This window comes from Aspergillus udagawae (genome assembly GCF_001078395.1).
Source record: "Aspergillus udagawae IFM 46973 DNA, scaffold_5, whole genome shotgun sequence".
In the NCBI taxonomy this organism is placed as follows: Eukaryota; Fungi; Ascomycota; class Eurotiomycetes; order Eurotiales; family Aspergillaceae; genus Aspergillus; species Aspergillus udagawae.
Genome location: NW_025091268.1, coordinates 2,273,547 through 2,294,386, shown reverse-complemented (window position 1 = coordinate 2,294,386; position 20,840 = coordinate 2,273,547). Strand labels below are relative to the sequence as shown.

General features: G+C 49.4%; 8 protein-coding genes across 8 annotated transcripts; 4 read left to right on the top strand and 4 right to left on the bottom strand.

Moving 5' to 3' along the window:
* Positions 1 to 466: 466 nt before the first annotated feature.
* On the bottom strand, positions 467 to 1,336 carry Aud_007620 (60S ribosomal protein eL36; the record flags this gene model as incomplete). Its single annotated transcript, XM_043292509.1, has 3 exons — positions 467 to 550; positions 814 to 999; positions 1,289 to 1,336. 3 exons carry the CDS (start codon positions 1,334 to 1,336, stop codon positions 467 to 469), a joined length of 318 nt encoding a protein of 105 aa, XP_043148444.1.
* A 346-nt stretch (positions 1,337 to 1,682) lies between these two features.
* On the bottom strand, positions 1,683 to 3,252 carry Aud_007619 (uncharacterized protein; the record flags this gene model as incomplete). Its single annotated transcript, XM_043292508.1, has 5 exons — positions 1,683 to 2,076; positions 2,226 to 2,321; positions 2,394 to 2,776; positions 2,826 to 2,917; positions 3,072 to 3,252. 5 exons carry the CDS (start codon positions 3,250 to 3,252, stop codon positions 1,683 to 1,685), a joined length of 1,146 nt encoding a protein of 381 aa, XP_043148443.1.
* Positions 3,253 to 4,350: 1,098 nt separating this feature from the next.
* Positions 4,351 to 7,704, bottom strand: Aud_007618 (MDM20/NAA25 family protein; the record flags this gene model as incomplete). Its single annotated transcript, XM_043292507.1, has 8 exons — positions 4,351 to 5,085; positions 5,131 to 5,243; positions 5,308 to 6,070; positions 6,127 to 6,406; positions 6,458 to 6,798; positions 6,895 to 7,071; positions 7,146 to 7,421; positions 7,567 to 7,704. The coding sequence occupies 8 exons, from the start codon at positions 7,702 to 7,704 to the stop codon at positions 4,351 to 4,353; spliced, it is 2,823 nt and encodes a 940-aa protein (XP_043148442.1).
* A 2,428-nt stretch (positions 7,705 to 10,132) lies between these two features.
* Aud_007617 (uncharacterized protein) lies at positions 10,133 to 11,418 on the top strand (the record flags this gene model as incomplete). Its single annotated transcript, XM_043292506.1, has 3 exons — positions 10,133 to 10,506; positions 10,559 to 10,922; positions 10,975 to 11,418. 3 exons carry the CDS (start codon positions 10,133 to 10,135, stop codon positions 11,416 to 11,418), a joined length of 1,182 nt encoding a protein of 393 aa, XP_043148441.1.
* A 1,349-nt stretch (positions 11,419 to 12,767) lies between these two features.
* Positions 12,768 to 14,354, top strand: Aud_007616 (uncharacterized protein; the record flags this gene model as incomplete). The annotated part of the gene is made up of 4 exons (XM_043292505.1): positions 12,768 to 12,866; positions 12,935 to 13,054; positions 13,116 to 13,208; positions 13,278 to 14,354. 4 exons carry the CDS (start codon positions 12,768 to 12,770, stop codon positions 14,352 to 14,354), a joined length of 1,389 nt encoding a protein of 462 aa, XP_043148440.1.
* An 838-nt stretch (positions 14,355 to 15,192) lies between these two features.
* On the bottom strand, positions 15,193 to 17,170 carry Aud_007615 (ribosomal RNA-processing protein RRP9; the record flags this gene model as incomplete). Its single annotated transcript, XM_043292504.1, has 2 exons — positions 15,193 to 16,713; positions 16,799 to 17,170. The coding sequence occupies 2 exons, from the start codon at positions 17,168 to 17,170 to the stop codon at positions 15,193 to 15,195; spliced, it is 1,893 nt and encodes a 630-aa protein (XP_043148439.1).
* A 198-nt stretch (positions 17,171 to 17,368) lies between these two features.
* Positions 17,369 to 18,398, top strand: pre1 (proteasome core particle subunit beta 4; the record flags this gene model as incomplete). The annotated part of the gene is made up of 6 exons (XM_043292503.1): positions 17,369 to 17,375; positions 17,439 to 17,535; positions 17,591 to 17,748; positions 17,813 to 18,062; positions 18,128 to 18,251; positions 18,321 to 18,398. The coding sequence occupies 6 exons, from the start codon at positions 17,369 to 17,371 to the stop codon at positions 18,396 to 18,398; spliced, it is 714 nt and encodes a 237-aa protein (XP_043148438.1).
* A 353-nt stretch (positions 18,399 to 18,751) lies between these two features.
* Aud_007613 (ubiquitin carboxyl-terminal hydrolase family protein) lies at positions 18,752 to 20,674 on the top strand (the record flags this gene model as incomplete). The annotated part of the gene is made up of 2 exons (XM_043292502.1): positions 18,752 to 19,439; positions 19,509 to 20,674. The coding sequence occupies 2 exons, from the start codon at positions 18,752 to 18,754 to the stop codon at positions 20,672 to 20,674; spliced, it is 1,854 nt and encodes a 617-aa protein (XP_043148437.1).
* Positions 20,675 to 20,840: the final 166 nt, after the last annotated feature.

Genomic DNA, 20,840 nt, shown 5'->3' with positions numbered 1-20,840 from the left:
GGCATGCTCGAAATATACTCGACTTCCGCCGTCTACTTGATGCCATGGGAGTCGAATGCATAGATGATGACGGTAGGAGCTAAGGACATCATGCATTCGCTGCGAGCGATATGGGACACAAGAGGAGTATTGGCAAAGAATTGTATCCGCGTGATAGGTGGATCGATCAGAGAGAAAGTGTTTCGATAGAATAAATGTAGCGTTAGGTTCAGATTCACCGAGGCCGTAAGACCAGCCCCAAAACTCCCAGTTGCATTAGATTCAAGAGATCCATTTTGGTATTTAGTCCATGCTTATTGCATCATGATTGTGTCCCTTCCATTGGGCCTTTTTGAAGAATTGAAGGTTACGGACAGCAATTCCAGGTTCCATGCGCCAACTCAGCAACCGAAACGATTTCACTTAAATTTCGTTATCTCGTTCTCTGGCGATAATAAACACATTTTCAGAGGAAGGAAAAACGAATTTAGTGACCAGCCACACGTCTGGACTCGGCGATGACTCTCTGCATGTCCTCAACCTTTCTCTTGCCACGGGTGAAGGTACCGAGCTATAACAGATGATTCGTTAGCATTGTTCATGAACGATTGCTAAGGTTCTCAGCAAGTGTTCCCCAGCTCGCTCCACAAGCCACTGGTCGGTGATCTCCGTAATTGAACGGACTGATTCGTGGCGGGCGTAGTCTCCAACCGACAATTGCCGTATGCTTCATCAGATTGTACTCCGAACCGCAGACACTGCAATCATGCAATTCCCAGGGAAGCGAGCGAAAGGAACACCCATGAAGACCAATATCCAGAACTCTTGACATACCCTCTTCTTGGCGAGCTTACGAGCTCTCTTGTCCTGAGTGTTTCTCAGAAGTTCGATGATACGACGCTCATAGGGGGCAAGACCGACAACCTCGCGGGCGATGTCACGGACGAAGGCAGTGCGGCGGGAAGACTGGCCCTTGGTGCGGCTGATCCGGGTCTTGGGGGTGTTGAGAGGGGTGGTTTTCTATGATAGGAACCCAGGTCAGCTTCACTGATTGTTCCTCATTTCTAAAACCAAACTCGAATGCTTCCGATCGATTTTTGTCAAGTCGGGCCCAGTAAGTTCGATTGGTACATCCGTTGTCGTCCCATTTCCTCCATCTCAAGAAGGAACTGTGCCTTAACAATCCGACAATATGTCCCCTCCATATTTTATGCTCCTATCCCCAATCCAAATCTTTCGAGGTCGACTGGACAAATACCGACCGGAAACACTCATTTTCTTAGGGAAACGGGAGAGGGATTCAACGTACGTGGCCCTTGTTCAGACCGACCACGATTCCGGAACGTTCCTGCGCCATCTCGACGGTTGTGACTGGGGTTTGGCGACGACGGTGGTTGCTGAAGGAAGTTGTCGAGTCAACGGTCGTCGGTGCGGATAGAATCGCGATGGAGTTTGCAAAGTTTTGGTTGGTCACCCGCGTTGGTGCGTAGGCGAGCGGTTAGGGCTTAGGGCTAGGGTGGCTGACCTATATCCGTACATCGCCCTTGCCGCATGGGGCATTCCCGTACCAGGATAAGAGCTTGCACTTTACCGTTTCAGGAAGGTATGCTTCTTCATCTGCCCTTGTGTACGCATGATGTATTACTCGACTTCTACTGGACGTTGACATACTGAAAGGGTATTGCCGGAATATATAAGAAGCCTCATCCTCGCTGAGACGCAACATCCACCTCAACTGTCTTTAGAATCCCCGAACGATAACCTAACCCATGTTCAGCGCCTCGACTTTCGGATGTATAACTGTCCGACACCACTTTTGGAAGCCCAAGTATACCCACTTGGGCACCAGCAGTCGTGTAACCGGCCCCTAAGAAGATACGTCCTGTGTGCTCCTCAGGCTGTTGCTCAATATCATCCAGCTCGCAGTTGGTGCTCCGGCAGAGCTCGGTCATGCTAAGGCCGCCGCTCGACTGAGTCTTCTGACGTACGGACCGGCTGGCAGGCCAACTGATTACTTCTATCGCCTTCTTCGCCGAGCGGGACGAATAGCTGGTGCTTGCACTCGAGATAAGGGCATGTGCTCGGTTGAAGAAGTGTCTGAAGAAGGTTGGTAAAGCCGGCATACAACTGGCTATGATCCCGGAGGTGACCTCGGCGGACCTTCATCAGAGAACAAAGGCAACACTGTGTCAGCAATTTGATCATAAATCAAAGACATAATGACCCACGCGAGGAAATTGCCTTACGTCCATAAGAACTCGGGGAACCAGTCATAGGTCTTGTCCTTGACGGTTTTGTTCCGTACACTGACCACAAGGCGCATGATACTACACATGCAAGCGCTATGTGCAATTACCTTGGTCAGTCCGAGAGAAGATACTCATGGTCACCGGATACCAATGGGCGATTCTCACAAGATGCCAGCAGCGAAGATCGCGGATGTGCCCCATTTCTTGGAGTTTCTCATTTGCAAGCGCCACACACTCACAATAGGCAGAACCAGTATCAGGAAGTCTGACGCCACATTGATTGAGGAAGTCACAATGATGGGGATATTGATATTGATGCAGTGGCCTTTGAGGGTCTTATCCCAGATCTTCGCTCGGGGCGAGCATTCGAAGATCTTCACGATCGTATCTGCAAAGTAGAACCCCAAGTTGAGCCAGATAAGAGCGTGGATGCACAAGAAGGTCTTGCTTCTGAAGGAGGGAGCAAATACACGTAAGTAAAGCAAAAGGACTGATAGTTTTGTGATGAATATAAGAGGTCCATAGATTATCTGCGAGGTATTTGCCCACTGGACCTCATCAGCAAACACACTAAACCCGCGTGCAAGACGCTCATACCTTGCTATATCTTTGCAGATCAGATTCATCCACTTCCCATATATGGATGCCATTACCGTACTTGTCAGCCTCGAATGTGATCACGACGTATGCTACCAGTCCCATCTGGTGTTTATGAGCACCTCATTATCGAAGTCGTCAAAGTGAGCCATACCCAGGCTAGAACGCAGCAGACTATGGAGCAAGTGTCTCAGCGTTTGATGACCCAATTACGGATAATGATCCTCATGCTGGGATTTCACATACAGTCTTCCCATCCCGGTGCTTTAGTGATGAGTAATTTCGAATACATCCGCATCCAGACAAGAAGTGTACTTATAGCCAAGCATGTTGCTTGCGTGACGACGTTCCAGTAGCGCGCTGAGTCTCGGTAGTCATATCTATGAACCTCGCTTGCAGAGGCCTGCATGCCCTCAGGAACAATCATTATGCCCTGTTAGATAGGTTTCTTTGTAGGAGCAATTCAGCGTCAAGGACAGTGCCGATAAACTGTATGCGAGATCAACACAAGGGCATCAGCAATGCTACAGTGTAGATGTAGTGTCCATCGGGGCATTTTCCGCTTTGCAAGTACAAGTCAAGATCCAGAAGAGAACAAGCACCAGGAGCCTCATAATCCGCAACAGCGAATCATCCGTCGCAGCCGCACCGAACACCAGCAGCTGCTGATGCATCATCCAGCGTGCGCCCACGGCAGCCAAAAGGACGATCAAGTCACCCTTGCGGTGCGATTACGTGCATAGACGCTTATGGTCCATAAGCTTATGGCTTCGCCTTCACACATGACAAAGAAAGAATGCCTGGTACAACCGAATTAGAAACCCCGTGACACGGAAATGGAGCGGATCAATAAGCAAGCCTTGATCTACGCGTGGAGACTGGCGAAGGATCCCATTATCCTAGTTCAGTCTCGTATTTGGTGGAAGGACATGGGTTCAGGTAAGGAGCTGAGCCGGCTGTGCAACCCCCATTGCGGCAGTAGAGGTAGCCCTTGTGTTACTGGCCCGTATTCTGAGTGGATTCGGAACTGGTGGAGCAGAGATGACTTGCGTATCATACTTCTGGGCTATGAGTATGCAGGAATGTAAGGAATTAGTATCCTGGTGCAGATGGACATGCTGATAGATTCGAGAATGTAGTCTTTCGATGAGCCTGGGATTAGCTCGCTGAGCGTCTGATTATAAAGTCCTATGCGTACGAGCACAACAGCTGTCGTTGCTCGATGAGAACGTATGGACTGGAATGAGGACGGTGGAACGCTATATCGGTCGCACAGCGGTCACGGTTCGATTGTCTGATGCACGTGCTAGCAGTCATGAAGAGACCGTTGAACTGAAGAGGCAATGTATCACTGCTCACCGTTAGAGGTTACCACACGTGTTTGTGCTTCATCATCCATGGCAGGGTGATTAGTCCATCTGAATTCTATGAAGCCAGGTATTTTTATCAGTATGTGATCGGTATATACACATATATTCATATATCCCGTCCGAGTTCTCGTCTCTAGGTCGCCGTCACCCAATCCTCACAGCTTCACAGAGAGCGCGCCATCCAGGCTTTCCTCCCAGCTTTCCATTAGCTCACCGCAGACAAGTTCCAGTGCTGGTATGTCAAGCGTCTTCTCCAGCTCGGTCCGAAGTGGCTGACCACCAGCCAGAACGAGGTCGACCAGGGAGCCAAGCATGCCTGGCTCGGAGATTCGCGACTTGAGAGTACGAATATTTGCTCTCGCGCTCTCATACGCTTGCCCGATCAGGCCGGCCAATTTTTCGACACGGTCCTTGGGAAGCTTTGCTGTCTTGGAACCCTTCTTTGATGCGATTGTATATACAAAGGACAATGCCTTGAGCGACTCGAGTACCAGGAAAGCGTCATGTAAGTATTTCCATGACGGAGCCGAGGGTGTTTCCGGTTTCAGGAACACTGCAGTTCTCGACATAACAGGGGAGAGTTTCGCGCTGTCCAAGGCAAAGTCCTTCAAAGTGAACTCGAGCCACTGCTCCACCTGCGATAAGCAGGTATCAACCTCTTCTATTTCGACTGATTTTGATCCGCTGAGAAGCTTTGCCACTTTGAGGAGGTTCAGATGTAGCTTGGCGCTCTCTATTTCAGGAGCGGTCATCTCAGACTCGGCGTTTGAACTCAGAATATCATCCAGGCTAGGCACATCAAAATCAGAAGACACCTGTTTCTGAGCAGCAAGGTTCTTCAAGAGGTCGAACAGTTGATCTGTCAATTGAGCCGATTTCACCCAACGTTCCTGGACAACGTCAGCCACATTCTATCAAGAGACAAGGGAACTTACCTTAGGCAGAGGTCCCAAGCGGACTCGCTCCTCAAAAGTAGGCAGGCCCGGTGCTTCACAGTTCATAAAGGCATCAAAAACACGTTGGTCTACCAAGGGAGATGTCTCTCTTGCTGAAGTAGCCGTTCAGGTTAGCATTAGCTTGACATATACCGCTGGGAAATGAAAAAGACTCACCAAAATCACTGTACCGGCCCATATTGTCGCCTCCAGCTAACCGCTGTATCCGCTTCACATCTAATGCCCACATTTTACGGCAGACACTGTGCTTGAGCCGTCTCTGAAGGTCAATGGTTCCTTCGACGTTCACATAACTGCCGTATTCCAACCCGTTCGTCCTGTTCCTAACTGTCGTGACATCCGCAGTCCGATAAAAGTTGAGGGCTTGTACGAATGCAGATTGCGGGTGGAAATCCTTGTACTCTGCACCTTCAACTGGCGGTGCCGAACTGGGGTGGATAGTTGCTAGCCGCGTAAAGAGATTGTGCGCTACTGTTTCATACTGCAGCTGCTTGACAGCTAGTTTGCTGAATGTCCTAAGAGCCAGGGATCCTGCGCCCAAGCGAAGATATATCCGAACGAGCAGCAACAACGCGTTGTAATTATGAGGAGAGTCAAGCAAGAGACGCTCGAGGATACCCACTGCGCGAATCAAACTGGTGTCCGGGATCTGGTCCGGCTTATCATTGATCCAGCCTCCACTGAATCGAATTAGACTCATAGCAGCGAGCAAGCAAAGGTCATCACTAGGCTGACTCTCGATGGTCGAGCCGGCTGCGGTACGCTCAGGGCGCTTTGCACCGCGGAAGATCTGGAGGCAACGCGAAACAAAATCTTCGACTTTTGGTTGTGTGGCATTGGCCTCGTCGGCCGAAAGCAGGAAGCAGTACTCGAGTTTCAGAGCATTGATCGCCGGGACGTCCTTGAACGGGTAGTTTTCCTTCATCTAGAGAGTTAGTAGACAAGGACATAGATTGGATTCATAATGGAACATACATCGCCTTCAATTCCTTGGGTCCGAGACACATATTCAATAAACTTTGTTAGAGACCCCTTATCCAAATCAGACAGGTATTTCCGAAGGTCTACGAAGCAATACAGTTTGGTCTTATTTCGATCAAAGTATTCCTGGCAGGCGGTGATCAATTCATCGCTCTTTAGGCCGCCCGACTTGAAGCTCCAGTGGATCAAGTCAAGGCGTGCCAATTGTGCGTTTCGTGATCTGGGAACAGCCTCGATGAACTCATCGATGAACTTCCTGATCTCGACAGTAGTTCTATAACAGTCATTAGCCCAGCAGAGGTCTCTTCTCAAAAAGTCGACTTACTCTGTGTTCTTGATATTCTGAACCGAATGAACAAGTAGGCTCCAGACGGCCCAGTCGTCGCGCTCTTGTAGAGTCTTCTCCTCTGATTCACTAGCTGGAATTGCCAGAAGGTCCTTAGTGTAGGAGAGACCTTCAGCCCACATCCCGGCCTTTTCCAAGCCAGAGAGCTTTTCTCCAACAAAAGGCCAATCGTTTTGGACAATTCGTGAGCTCAGGCCCAAGTTCTGGCTATCAAGGAGCTTCACAACCTCCGAGTGACGCCCCTGAGATTCGCAGATCTTGATGAGTAGTAAAAGCTCCTCGGCGTTTTGTATGGCTCTGGGAGTGCTCAGCAACTCTTTCTGTTGTGATGGGTATAAGAATCATCATCAAGCCGCAAAGATACATAGCGTGAGAGCCCCCCGAATACGGAGAGAAAAGGGAAAGGTTGAACGTACTGGATCAGCAGGGACGCTATCCGCAGCTTTGGAGGCCATACGATAAGCCAGCGTCCCAAAGAGCTTCCGTTCGGCCTCCGAGCTGTTCTTGTCCACGGCAACAAGGTAACTGAGGAAAATGGCCCAGAAATAGTATTTCCGCGTCTTGGGGAAGTTGCTCTGAAGGCTCATAGCCGCCTGCAAGAGCAGTTAGACCTGAATAAATCTCGGCCGTAGAGATGTGTGTGATTCCGTTAAAGTGCAGCACCGACCTTTTGCGCTGATTTCCAGTCGTCTCCTTCGAATGCAAATGAAAACCACCTCAATTGAACTTCTAAGTCCTGCGGCTTTGCCTTGGCAGCCTTTTCCCACAAGCTTCTCATGGTATCCTCCTGACCACCTATTTTCTGTAGCGTCTCCTGCAAGATCTCGAGTGTGTCTAAATCTGTCGTTGGCGGATCTAGCTTGCACAACTCCAGCATTTCGACGAGGCCTCGCTGGCGATGGGCGTCGTCCGCATGGCGGTATAGGATCTCTGCTTTCCACGCCTATTACGCACGAAACATGATTTAGCATTCGTTCATGGGTAATAGATCAAGAAAGTGTTCTGTCACATGGCTAGGAAGCAGCCGAAATAATGAAACGGAGCACTGGAGGCTTGATGAAACTCAAGAGCGGTAGTGGATAATTTACCTTGAGAAATCTCGAGTCCTCTCCCTTTTTCATGCGTTTCTCAATGAGCTGTAAGGCTTGCTTCAAGTTCTGCCCATCAATGGCGTCCTGGATTTGCTTGTTCCGCCGATGAAACACGGCGTCGTTGGTGGCCGACATTCTGAATCAGAAAGCCCGACGGTAACAATGTGAGATAAGATCTAGTAGACAGGGGTAGAGGTCAAGCCAATGACCAGACAAGGTCGTTTGCTGCCCGGCCGAGCACAGCACAGTTGTGCGGGGAATTGAATTGAAGACTGCGGAAGATGAGGGGAGGATCAATTTAGTTGTATCGGAAATTCTTATCATGGCATGTTTGGCGGGGAGAGTCTCCCGAGGCGGTGATAGCTGAGGTCAGTCGACAAGCTATATTGTCCCAAATGTCTCGTTGCTACTGCTATATTATAGATCATCAATTGAATCTCTTATACTATTAACTCTTTTGCTTTAATTAGTGGTTGGCTACATCGTGATCCTCATCAAACCCACGAAAGGTGCCTTTCATATGTCTTCATTCCCAACATCACGATACTGTCTATATAAATCCCACAGGAGCACCAGCTCTCAGCGGAGCGCATACTGAGAGAAGCAATATAAACACAAGGAGTCATTTACAAGCTCTCAGGTAATTGTAGCACAGGAATTTCATAAAATATGATAAATTCCACAGTAGTACAATAAACAATAATGTACAAGTTCAATAGCTTCGCTCACAACTCCAAGGCGCAAACTCCGGTTAAACACCACTAATCTAGATTCGTTGACTCTTGTAAACCTGTCGTCAAATGGACTGAATGTGTCGCCTGAGCGCCAAAGCAGGTATGCAATTTCATGGACCAAGCACCAGAGCGCATCCGTTCCTGCCAATAGACGACTAACGCCTGACTCGAGTTGGAGAGAACGAGTCCGATCTTAGGGTATTATCTTCTTCAGAGCGAGTATATCTGCCATGGGGAAAAGATAAGATCCCAAGATCTATAATGTTTGGCTGTTGGCGAGGGAATTATCCCGCTAATACTGCATCGCAGAGCTCTAGAGCGGTGCTGTAGAGGTGTCATCATCGACAGCTTTGGAGCAGCTCTCCCCTAATATCAGGGCAGGTGACTAGGTGAGCTTCTTCTGGGTCAACTGAGATAATGTTAGCAAAATGACTGCATTGGTCCCCTGATCTGCCTTGACTCTGCATGAATGACATTAACCAGTTCAACATACCCATTCCTTTTTGCAATCACGATAAGCTCTTTCAGAGAACAAGTCAGCTCTTGTAAGCACACAAAATCCAATAGCGGCGCCGAGTTGCAGGAAAGAACGGAACAAACATACTGGAAGTAGTCTCCACACATATCTTTGTCAAAGGCGTTCCGCTTCATGCACTTGAGACTTCGATCTGCGAACTCCTGGCATGGGTCATAATATTCACTCGCATGTTTACTGTGTCAACGTCAGTCCCCTAGTTGCTAAACAAGAGACATGGTTGAAGCAGAGACTGGTGAGATTCGCATCAACGAGATTTGGATACATCTCATGCCCTCCGAGGATTACCGGACAAGAAGGTCTTCGTAACCATCCGGAATATGATACAGTACGACAGACGGCACAGAGGAGCTCGAAGAACAGGAGGAATCAGCTTACTTGGCAAATTTGCGCTCCGCCTTCTCCCAAGCATTAGGTTGGCCTTGCTGTGATGACTGCTGTTGTTGGTCGGCTTGGGATGAATGTGATGACATCTCTCCTATGAATGGAAGGCCTCGAACTCGAGATATGGTCTATTTTGCACAAAGCTGGCCGCACAATGAGATGATTGTGGTCTTGTACCCGTGAGAATATCTGAATAATTGCGATCTTCTTCAATGATGATCCAGCCTCCATGAGAACGATACATGGACTGGTGCCGAGGAAAATCCGGCCCGGGTCCCACAGTCTTGGCAAATGGAGATACTTCATGGAGCTATAGTTGTAATTCTCAAACAGTGACAAGAAAGCGGCACCTGCTTTGAGGGAATTTATGCTTACCTAAATTAGATTTCCAATTGATAGTTAGCAAAATGGAAGCTTAGAGAACACCTACAGAGCCTATTATGATCATATAAGATTTGCAGGCCTGTTACTAGCTAGTTAATAAGTAGGAATAAGGTAACTTCTACTTCTGGGATCTCATTTATAGAGTTAATGATTATACTAAGAGCTTGCCTGTAAGGCATAAGGAAATAGCTATCTATTCACAAGATTCGCTGCTTCATAGTGAAAGTATGTACTGATAGTATGGGATTATATATGCCATACCCTAGGATTACTTATTATAGATACTCAGCGTTCACACAACACAAGTGCCTGAAGGGATAATCATGCTAGTTTAATACCTCTCTTACTTTCTTCTCCTCTCCTCAACATCAGTCTCTCCCCAAAGGATTACGTAGTCGCCATTCTAATCCAAATGGTTCAGGTTGGACTCGTATCGAAGACGTGAGTTCCCCTTGATACCCCATCGCCTGTAGTTGCAGGTCCATGGATAGATGCAGTGAACTGACGATAATCCAGAACCAGAACAATGGCGGCTTCTCCAGCATTTTCTTCTGCTCCATCCCTGGAACTAGCGATTAATCTTCACACCAACGATGACGGAGATGCAGGAATAGAGAGTCATTCCTCTCAGCCACAGAAGCTAGCCGAAGCGGAGTTCGTCGAATTCCACCCAGGTAGGCATCTCAATTTTACTCCTCCTTCGAAGGTCTACACCATGGCAGAGCTCGGGTACCCCGAGCGACGTGGTATTTCTCCTGTTGGCGTCTCCGAACCCTTCCCAATGTTCTCTACCGAGGCCATTCAGATTATGAGAAAGGAAGCGCTTGGAGACGAAGTCTTTGCCAAGTATCACTACTCCGGCGATCTTGCAAAAGGCCAACTCAGAGGCTATGCTGCAGAGTGAGTTTTGCAATGTGTTCACTCACTTCGAATCGTGCTCTGACCATAACAGGTGTGCCCCGTTTGTGTACGATGCCTGGAAGCATCCTCAGACTCTCGCTATTGTTTCTAAAATTGCCGGCGTTGATCTGGTTCCCGTTATGGACTACGAGATAGGACATATCAACATTTCCGTCCAGAGCGAGGAGGACAAAGTCAAATTTCTCGCAGCAGTGGTGGAGACGAAGAGTCAAGACGCCGGCAAGAGTGTTCCTGACGGCTCTTGGGAAGATAAGGATCCGATCGTGGATTGGCACACTGACGGCTATCACTTTGTCTGCGTGGTAATGCTCTCGGACTGCAAGGACATGATTGGGGGAGAGACAGAGCTGAGAAAAGGCAACGGCGAAACGATCAAGATCCGGGGCCCCAAGATGGTAAGTCCAGTGTTTCGTGAGGGGTACAAACAAGCTTAACCAGGTTCATCAGGGTTCGGCAGTAATCCTCCAGGGACGATACATCGAACATCGAGCCCTCCACGCCCTGGGTATGACCGAGCGGATCACCATGGTGACCTCCTTTCGTCCACGGTCTCCGGCGATTCCCGACCACACGGTACTGACCACTATCAGACCGATTTCTGCCCTTGGCGAGTTGTATCATCAGTTTGCAGAGTACCGCTTTGAGATTCTTGAAGATCGTCTCAGGGGAGTCAACAAGTACATGCAGGCCCGGAAGCGTTCAAACCGCCGCTTCAACACGGGATACCTGAAGCAGTTCATTCGTGAACAGATCGAATTCTTGGAGCACATGGACAGAGAGATCGTTGAAGATGACAAAGTCATCAAAGGCGTGACTGGCGACAGCCACCTCATTTCAGAAGATCTGAAGCTGAAGCACTCCAAGAAAAGTGAGCTCTCTGCGGCACAGTAGGCTGACGCGGGAGTGGAACATGCACATATTCCCATTGTCATTAGGCTCCAAGCCCTCAATTTCCTGTGTCGCCTTCAACACTCGGGGGCAAGCAGCTTTAAGACAGTTTCTCAGTAGGTAATTGGGTCTAGTCTTTCGCGTTCTCTTTCTTACTCCCAGCTAGTACTGCGGATTGCAACGCTCCCGGGTCCTGGGTGTGTGGGGATTCGCTGATCTGTGCTTGTCTCTTGTTTGGGTGTGTTGCCAACGACTTTTTCATAACAGGTGGTGCCTAATTCATGACAATATTTGCTCCAGGAAAGTCATAGTATCAAAAATTGGGATGAGTCTAAGCACGTTAGCCAATGCCAATCCGAATACAGCACGTCAAGCTGTTCCCCCAAAGTGCTGACAATACTTAGGAGGCCAATTTCAATATTATCAAATGACTACCCGGTAAGCTGGCTCAAAACAAACCTCAACATCCTACTGAGCAGCCGAGTTCGATTTTAGAGCAGAGAAACAGACAATGGCAGGCTTGTTGATGATTAGGGCTGCACAATGATACCCTTCGCCGTCGAGGAAATTATGCCTCAGCCATTTAGGAGTGCAGCATCTTGCATCTGGCATCTTATCTTATTATTCATTAAACTATTTGCTCTTTTGCATGTTCAAGGACTGAAGTGTCATTGTCAATTCAGAGGCCCACACTGCTATTATTGGATAATAGGTGGCATTTTTAGGCCAGGAACATAAAAGCGGAGACAATCAGACCAACACATGAAGATAGGTCAAAGATGATTGACTGTTGATTGATGGATTGTGAGGTGTCGAAACAGGCCGTTGAGCCATCACGTCGAGTCCATTTAAATGCCAGTCAGGTGACCTGCCGCCTATTGTCCAACGCGGTGTTTGTTCAGTTTGCGCGCGGAACTTCCGAAAAAGAAAGTCATGCTCACGTCGCCCTGTCCTGGCTGAGGACCGTGGTTTGTCGACCACGACTTTTCCTTCTTCATTTCTTCTTCTGCTTCTGCTTATCCTTTTCTCAAGTCTCCTTTTCCCTTCGCTTTCTTCCCAGCTATTCTATCGTCCAATATTCACCGGGACGAATCATCGAATCCTCGAGGGCTCGTCCCGCGGTTCGCCATTGCGGTCTGACCTCCGGCCCTTCTATACTTCAGATAAAAAGGTGGCTGCCGCGTTATTGAAGCTTTGCCGACAGAGAATTCCGAATCTTGCCACTGTCGCAGTATTTACAATTTCGCTGCTCGCACTGTTGTCCGCATCTGTGTTTCCTTGTCATTGCAGGGGTTTTCGGAGCAATATCGACATATATCTCCTCCTGGGGAGAGTATTATCCCGTTAAGCAAATGTCGCCATCTACTACCGCGGGAGCCAGATCCACCAACGGCCCCGATAATGTGAACTCGACTAACTCGATAAATGGGATGGGGGACGGTGCATCAGGTGTAAGTAGACTGAATTTGAAATTTACCCACTGTTTTCGCCAGGACGATGCTAAAACAGCCTCGCACAGCTCCTTCAAACGCTGCAGGGACATGTAGACGACATCAGATCTCTCTTACAATGCGGTATATGTGTTAAGCCACTTTATGAGCCTTTCACAATCGCCTGTGGGCATACCTTCTGTTACAGTGTTAGTTTGGCCAAGTTACAATTTCCCATTATTCGGACGAAATATCTGACATTCGGGATAGTGCTTGTCATCATGGTTTTCTTCGGGAAGGTCGAACAAAACATGCCCCGACTGTCGAGCGCCGGTAAAAGCTCAGCCTGCGCCTGCCTATTTGGTGAGCTGCTCTCTGTTTTTTGAACAATATCAACCTTCGGGACTCTTGTGCTAACATTCCGTTTCGAAGATTCGTTCAGTCGTCCAGATGTTCACGAGTCGCGCAGAGCTCCTGGATAAAAACGAGACAACCGCTCAGCATGAGCGTTCTCAGCGTGAGGAAGCTGAGAAAGTGGAGCGCGACAAAAGGAATACGCATCCAAGAGAAGGGGGGTTGTTCCGGGGTACATTTAATAAACCTATCCGTCAGGCGCCCATCATCGATGTTGAAGATAATGTCATTCGCTGTCCACGCTGTTCTTGGGAGCTTGAGGACGATGCCGGATGCGCACAATGTGGATACCTTCGAGACGATCAATCAATATCGGACGTTTCCGATTCGGTGACGGGGTGGACCGAAGAGGAGGAGAACTCTGAGATGACTGATTATTATGATGACGAGGTTGAAGTTGGGTTTGGCGGTGGCTACCGCAATGGATGGGATCTCGGTCAACTTTTTCACCATTTGACTCCCGCTCTCCGAGACCAAATTCAACACCTGCCTTCAGTCGACTCAGCTAGTCTTGACTATTCGGAGATCGATGACTACGATGACGGGGATGAGGATGCCGACATGGATTCTTTTATTGATGACGACGAACATACCGGCCGCGATTACGTCTCTGATTCGGATATATCTACTGTCGTCGGTGGTCCGGACCGTAATGGAGCCCACTACGATGTGTCACAGTTCGACACTGACTCTTCAATGTCACACACTAGTGATGATGAGCATAGTTTGAACGAGCTTACGCCAACTGGATCCAGCGTCTTAGACCAGGACGAGCAAGATGATGAACACGATGAGGACGATGATGACGATGATGAGCCTGTACGGCCGCCCGTCAACGTGAACCGTCGTCGTCGGGAACCTACGTACGATGAAGTAATAATATCAGTGCAACATGGGTCGTCACCCCCGCGTGTTTTTACCTCGAGGACTTCTCACTCGGCTCGTCGCGGTACCTCATCTCATCGGAATCAAGCGTCTACTGCGGGATCATCGGCACATAATGCGATTAGCGTGGAAGACGATTCTGACGAGGGCCCCGTTGGACCGTCACGGCGGGCAAGAAACAGAAGGGGTTGCAGGGTTCAAGTTTACTAAGCAATCCACTGTCCCCCGGATGGAGCGGTTCCATTGATGATTTTGGCTTGCGTCCACATGAATCATTCCACCGACGAGCTGCACCCTTCGGACAGAGTTGCATCCTGTGTCCACTTGCAAGGGCGCAGCGCGAATAATAAGAGGAACCATAACCATGGAGATGCTACTGTGGTGCTTGCGCTCACACCGACCATAATTTCTAATTCGATGATTCACGATTTCCGGCACTCTGGAAACATCATACAATCGATGCGTTTACCTTGTTCACTCATGGAAGGGAGTAAAAGATCGGAACAGGGTCCAGGGACATCTATTTTAGCATTCGAGGGCGTGATTTTGGCTTTATTGTTCAGGTTCATTTCCAATACCCCTTGTCGTCATTTTCAAGGCCAATTCTTAGCTGTGCTCATACTTGGTCTTCATAGCAGTTACCATAGCACTTATCCAGCGAACACTTTAAAAGAGGGTTCATGAATTCGTTGGAGTTGTCTTTATTTGTAGAGGAAAGTAAGTTTATCCAGTCGGCAAGTATTAGGCACTGCTATGAAATTTACGAAAAGGCCATGTCATGTCAGAAAAAAGCAACTCGGGCCCATATTGATGGCTGAAATTCCTGAAGGGACACTGCCACAAATAGTTTCCCTTGGCCTGTCTTCTTGTTGATTTATGTACATTGAAGGCTAGGGAACGTACCGAACGCCGGACTATTTCCCAGTACAAGAAGATGCAAACAAAACCGAAGCTGGCATACGAGCCTTTTGATACCATGAATTTCTTTTCAGTGCGTTGCGGAACTTCAATTCTGCAACCAATGCCCCATTCAGCGAATGTGTTCCAATCACTGCTTGCTGTCGGAAATAAAGGGAACTTCAAAAACCACCGCGCCGTTGCGGCCGTCAGCTGCAGAACCCTCGTGGAAATTGTTCGTAAAGCACTTCCAGCGCCCAAACCTGTGTTCCTTCCCCACAGCAGCGACGATGCAGAGACCTCGGGGCTCAAGCTCGGACGACTTGATCTTGGACTTGGACTCGGCCGGGCCTTGGCCGGGTTTGGCCGTGTCGGCACGACGCTCAAAGACGGCGATATCATTAATGACACCCTTGATGAGAGGCTCGGCTTCGTCCTTGGTGTCCTCGGTGTCCTCGGTGGGTTGATTCTGGGGCTCGTCGACGGACATAGTGTCTGCGTCGGTGGCGGTGTTAAGCTCCAACGTTTGTTTGAGCTGACGAGACGGCGTGTCTGGTGCAGCGGATCCGAGCTTCCCTCCGCCGACGGGGCCAAGCGGTATGATTGTCCTCTTGTCCTCCGAAACCTTCCAGGCTCGGATGAAGCCGTCCCAGCTGCCGCTAAGAACGATGTCGGTGCCGGGAACTGTTGCCAAGGCTGTGATCCAGCGGGGCATGCGCCGCAGGAAACGGGAGTTTGAGTCTGCAAGTTTCTGATCGACCTCAGCTGAGAGCTCGTCTAGTGGCGGTAGAGGGTCTAAGCCGTGAGCGCATTGGATCGTGTGGAGAGGCTTCTTCTTGTAAATGGACCAGAGGGAGATGGAGCCGGAATCTGAGCCTGTGACAAAATGGGAGGGGGGTAGAGGTGCTACACAGTCGATGGTATTTTCCTGATACGTGTTTTTTGATGATCCGCCACGGAAGACCAGTTGTGTTTCTTCGACGACCTTCCACAACCGAGCAGTGCGATCGCGTGCGCCAACACTGATGCACTGATCTATAGCCATGGCGGCGACTGACGACACATTGTCCTGGTGCCCGAACAGGGTCTCAACGTAGGCATGGCCGGCCGAACTCAACGACCATGTCTTGATGGTTCTGTCATAAGAGCCCGAAAATAATTGCTCACCGGAGCTCATAGTGGAGATATGTCGAACAAAGGCGAGCCCGCTAACTGCATCGCGGTGTTGGTTGAAGGTCTGCATTGGCGTCAAAGTAGCAGCATCCCAGATGATCAACTTCCGGTCCTCTCCACCAGTAGCCACGAATTTTCCCGAAGGCGACACGGCTACTGAAAGAATAGCCTTGGTATGACCATGTTCCTCGCCGGTCTCTGCGACTTTTCTTAATCCCCGAGCGAACTTCACTTGCTTTGGCTTTTTCCGTTGAGGCCTTGCAGGTCGCTTAGATCCCTCATTCTGTCCATTTGTCGCTGGGACTGTTGCGGAAGCGTGACTCGGCATTGCGAGTTCCCACTTGATCAACGTCTTGTCTTTTGACACTGTATAAACGTAAGGCGGGTGTACTGCAATTGAAGTTGTCGACTGGGTATCTGCGCGGAAAAACGATGGCGTCGCCGTCAAAAATGCTAGCTCCGAAGCTATCTGACGATAAGAGCGCCCTTTAAATTCATCCTTTTCGAGCGTCAGCCATCTGGTATATTCGGTACGTACTTGTGCAGTACGGGTGGGTTAAGGGAGATAAAGAGGCGGTACATACCACATCCTCCTTTAGTCTCTCGGCGATCAAATCTCGATCAATCTCAGCAGCATCGAAGCCATAGTCGTCCACCTCCTCCCGCACATTTTCCAAGTACCTCTCAGCGAGTTTCAATCTTCTCTCTGCTGCCGTCTCGCCATCCTCAGACTCCGAACCACTTTCCTCTTCGGATACTGCCGACGCCACGCTCTCGTCATCATCATCCAGGTCACTGCCAGAAATAGATTGGTCTCTTTCTTTCGTCCTGCTTCTTCCCTTCGCGCCAGAATCTCCGTCCGCATCTACGCCTCGCTTTTTCGAAGCCGGAGCTGCGGCGCGGTCGTCTCTCTTCCGCTTTCGCTGTGAAGCGGGCAATGTAAAAAAGGACGACATCGCACGGTCGTGTCTGAGAATTACCGTGCAAAATTATCCGTCAATAGCAACTCTGTGATCGACAACGAAGTATTAGGGTAAGGGATGCCGGCCGTCTTTTTGTGTAGGCCGCAAGTAATAATTTCTTGTCGCTCTTTTTTTCTGCCGCTGGTCCGTGCAGCAGGCGGCCTCGGGGACCGGAGAAGAAGTTACGCCTAAATGCTGAGTAAGCGACCAGCTCCGCAACAACGCAGAAGCTCCAGGCAGTGAGAGCTCGCGCGGCTTCCAGGTGAGCTCATCAGCTTACAATCTCCATCATCCTCCGTCCTCTTTTGTCCTCATTCATCATTTTCATCTCCCTTCCTACAGCAGATTACTATCAACATGTGAGATTAGAATTCAAAATTTTTCAAGAGGTCTCAGTCTAACCGCTATTATTAGGGAGGTTCTACTAGGTATCACCGGCAAGGACTTCGTCATCCTGGCGGCCTCCAAAGCCGCTATGAGAGGGCCGACCATTCTCAAAGCAGAAGATGACAAGACACGGCAATTGAGTCAGCACACTCTTATGGCCTTTTCGGGAGAGGCAGGAGATACAGGTCCGTAGCGATGAATTGCAACCAATGACATCAACAAAGCACGGCTGACGATCGTTGTGGATAGTGCAATTCGCCGAATACATCCAAGCTAATATCGCGCTATACACGATGAGGAACGACACTGAATTGCGTCCGAATGCCGTTGCCAACTTTGTCCGAGGAGAATTGGCTCGGAGTTTGAGATCGCGGAATCCCTACACGGTCAACCTCCTGCTGGGCGGAGTGGACTCCATCACACAGGAACCTCACCTGTACTGGATTGACTACTTGTCTGCGCTTGCCCGAGTACCCTACGCCGCGCACGGTTATGCTCAGTAAGCGTCGACATTAAGGGTCACAAGTGGTCGCTGAAAGCAAGGGCGCTGACGATGAGTGTTAGGTACTACTGCTTATCGATCCTCGACAAACACCATCATCCCGATATCTCCCTCGAACAGGGTATGAAGCTTTTACAGATGTGCACAGACGAGCTCAAGCGCAGACTACCAATCGATTACAAGGGCGTACGTTCCCGATTTACAATCCAGCGGTATTGGCTTTTGCAGCATCAGCTACTGACCTGCTCCATATAGATCCTTGTAAAGGTCGTGACTAAGGATGGTGTCAAGGAAGTGGAGGTCGATAATGATAGAATAGTCAAGAGTGCTTAATTTCACACTTGGAATGACGGCGTTGTATCATACCATGATTTGTCTTTTCACTGATTTGCTTTTGAAGACCGGGATGCATGGCAGGTATTTCCCATGACTTGGGCACGTATGTAGTCTCTTGATAGGGACCAATGGAAATGACTCAAACAGTCAGATACTCTCCTGAACTCAGAATATCTGCTTGGGTAGAACGTGATAGGTCTTGAATGGGATGTGCATTGGTGACGCTGCATGTTTGACATGTTTGCACCTTTGATCTGTCGCGTCTTCCACAGCTTAGCCCAGCGATGGTTTCGGAATACCAGCTCCATCTCCGAGACTTCTCAACTCAATTGTTAATTTCACGGACCACGATGTCGAAGAGACAGGCAGAACTGTCGCTCGAGGACGAGCCTGCAGTAGGCTCTCCTGTTTCGAAGAAGGCTCGTGTGGAAGACGAATTTGAAGAAGGCGACCCCCGCAACGGAGCATTACCTTTGCGACGGGCCAGTGGCCAGGAAATGGAGGAGCATGAGCGCAAAGGACAAAATATTCTTGCAGCAGCTGACTATGAAGAGGAGGAGATGGAGGAGGCTATTCCAGAGAACGCTGAAGTCGCGGAAGTCGCCGCATCGTCCGATGTCGATGAGGACCAGCCAGTCATCGCAGCGCCGAAACGCCAAAGTGAACCTATGGAAGGCTATAGCGACCTCTACCTCGACACGATCAATCGCGAGATTCTCGACTTTGACTTTGAGAAGCTCTGCTCCGTCAGTCTTTCAAATATTAACGTATATGCCTGCCTGGTGTGCGGCAAATACTTCCAGGGCAGGGGCCCCAAGTCGTATGCCTACTTTCATGCTCTCGAAGTTGGACATCATGTCTTCATCAACATATCGACTAAGAAGGTTTATGTTCTTCCTGAAGGATATGAAGTCAAGAGCAAAAGCTTGGATGACATCAAATATGTGGTAGATCCACACTACTCAAAAGAGGAGGTTTCTAAGTTGGATAAAGAGGTTCATGATGCTTTTGATCTTGCAGGTAATCGTTACAGACCTGGTAAGTCTTTTTCTTCAATTCCTTTGGAGAATTTTTAACACGAACTAACGCATTTTGTTTCCCGTATAGGCTTCGTTGGAATGAACAACATTAAAGCCAACGATTATCTTAACGTCGTCGTCCAGGTCTTGGCTCACGTTTTCCCAATTCGCAACTATTTCCTGCTGCATCAATTTCCTGTACCAGGCACGCCGGAGTTGGCCCTTCGTTTCAGCACATTGGTACGCAAATTGTGGAATCCCAAGGCTTTCCGCTCGCATGTTTCGCCACACGAGTTGCTGCAGGAGATTGCGCTTCGGTCATCGAAGCGCTTCACCCTTACCCAGCAATCGGATCCAGTAGAATTCCTCTCCTGGTTTTTAAACAATCTACATTTGTCCCTAGGTGGTTCGAAGAAACCATCGTCGACCCCGACGAGTGTGATACAGGCTGCTTTCCAAGGTCACTTGAGAATTGAAAGTCAAGCCATCACTGCGCATTCAGATACACAAAACGCTCGTCTGGTCTTCACCGAATCAGGCACTATCAATAGCCAAACCACCCCGTTCCTCATTCTAACTCTGGATCTTCCGCCAACACCCCTCTTTCAATCCGCGAACCGAGAATCCATCATCCCCCATGTTCCTCTCACAACTCTTCTGAACAAGTACAACGGTATTACTGCCTCCGAGAAGCTGGCTCACCGTGTCCGACATCGCCTTCTTCATCCTCTACCCCCCTACCTCCTGTTCCACATCAAACGATTCAGCAAGAACAGATTTGTGTCTGAGCGCAACCCCACTATTGTCACTTTCCCGTCGCCGCGCTCTCTAGATATGTCGCCGTACGTGGAACCTAACCCGGAGATCTGGCCACCTGGCGAACCGATTCTATATGATCTCGTTGCCAACATTATCCTGGATCCAACTGTGGCAGCACCAGGTGCCGCTGAGGATGCTGCAGAGAAGGGCATCACCGCTGCGGGGGGAACATCGTCGGCTGGCGCCGGTGCTGGCAGCGAGAGGGTGGCCTGGCTCGTCCAGCTCCACGACAAGGCCATGGCAGAGGAGAACAGACGGCATCAAAGCCAAGGTGTCGGGGAACAGCAAGGACCTGAATGGCTGGAGATCCAAGATCTATTTGTCAAGAAGGCTGAGAGCGAGACTCTGTTTACGCGGGAAGGCTATCTGATGGTTTGGGAGCGTCGAAAGATCCCTGGTATGAATAATCGGAAAGCCAAGGGCGCTGCCAAGTGAGAGACGAGCGCCCTCGCTGTGTGAATGGCATTGGGATCAATATAACTCAGTGGTTTATTCCAAAAGCATCAGCTGTTGTAGATCAAGTTGCATGTGCAAGATATACTGATACAGCACTCGTTTGGGGGGATACTATTGTACAACTAGATGTGATGATATAACGATG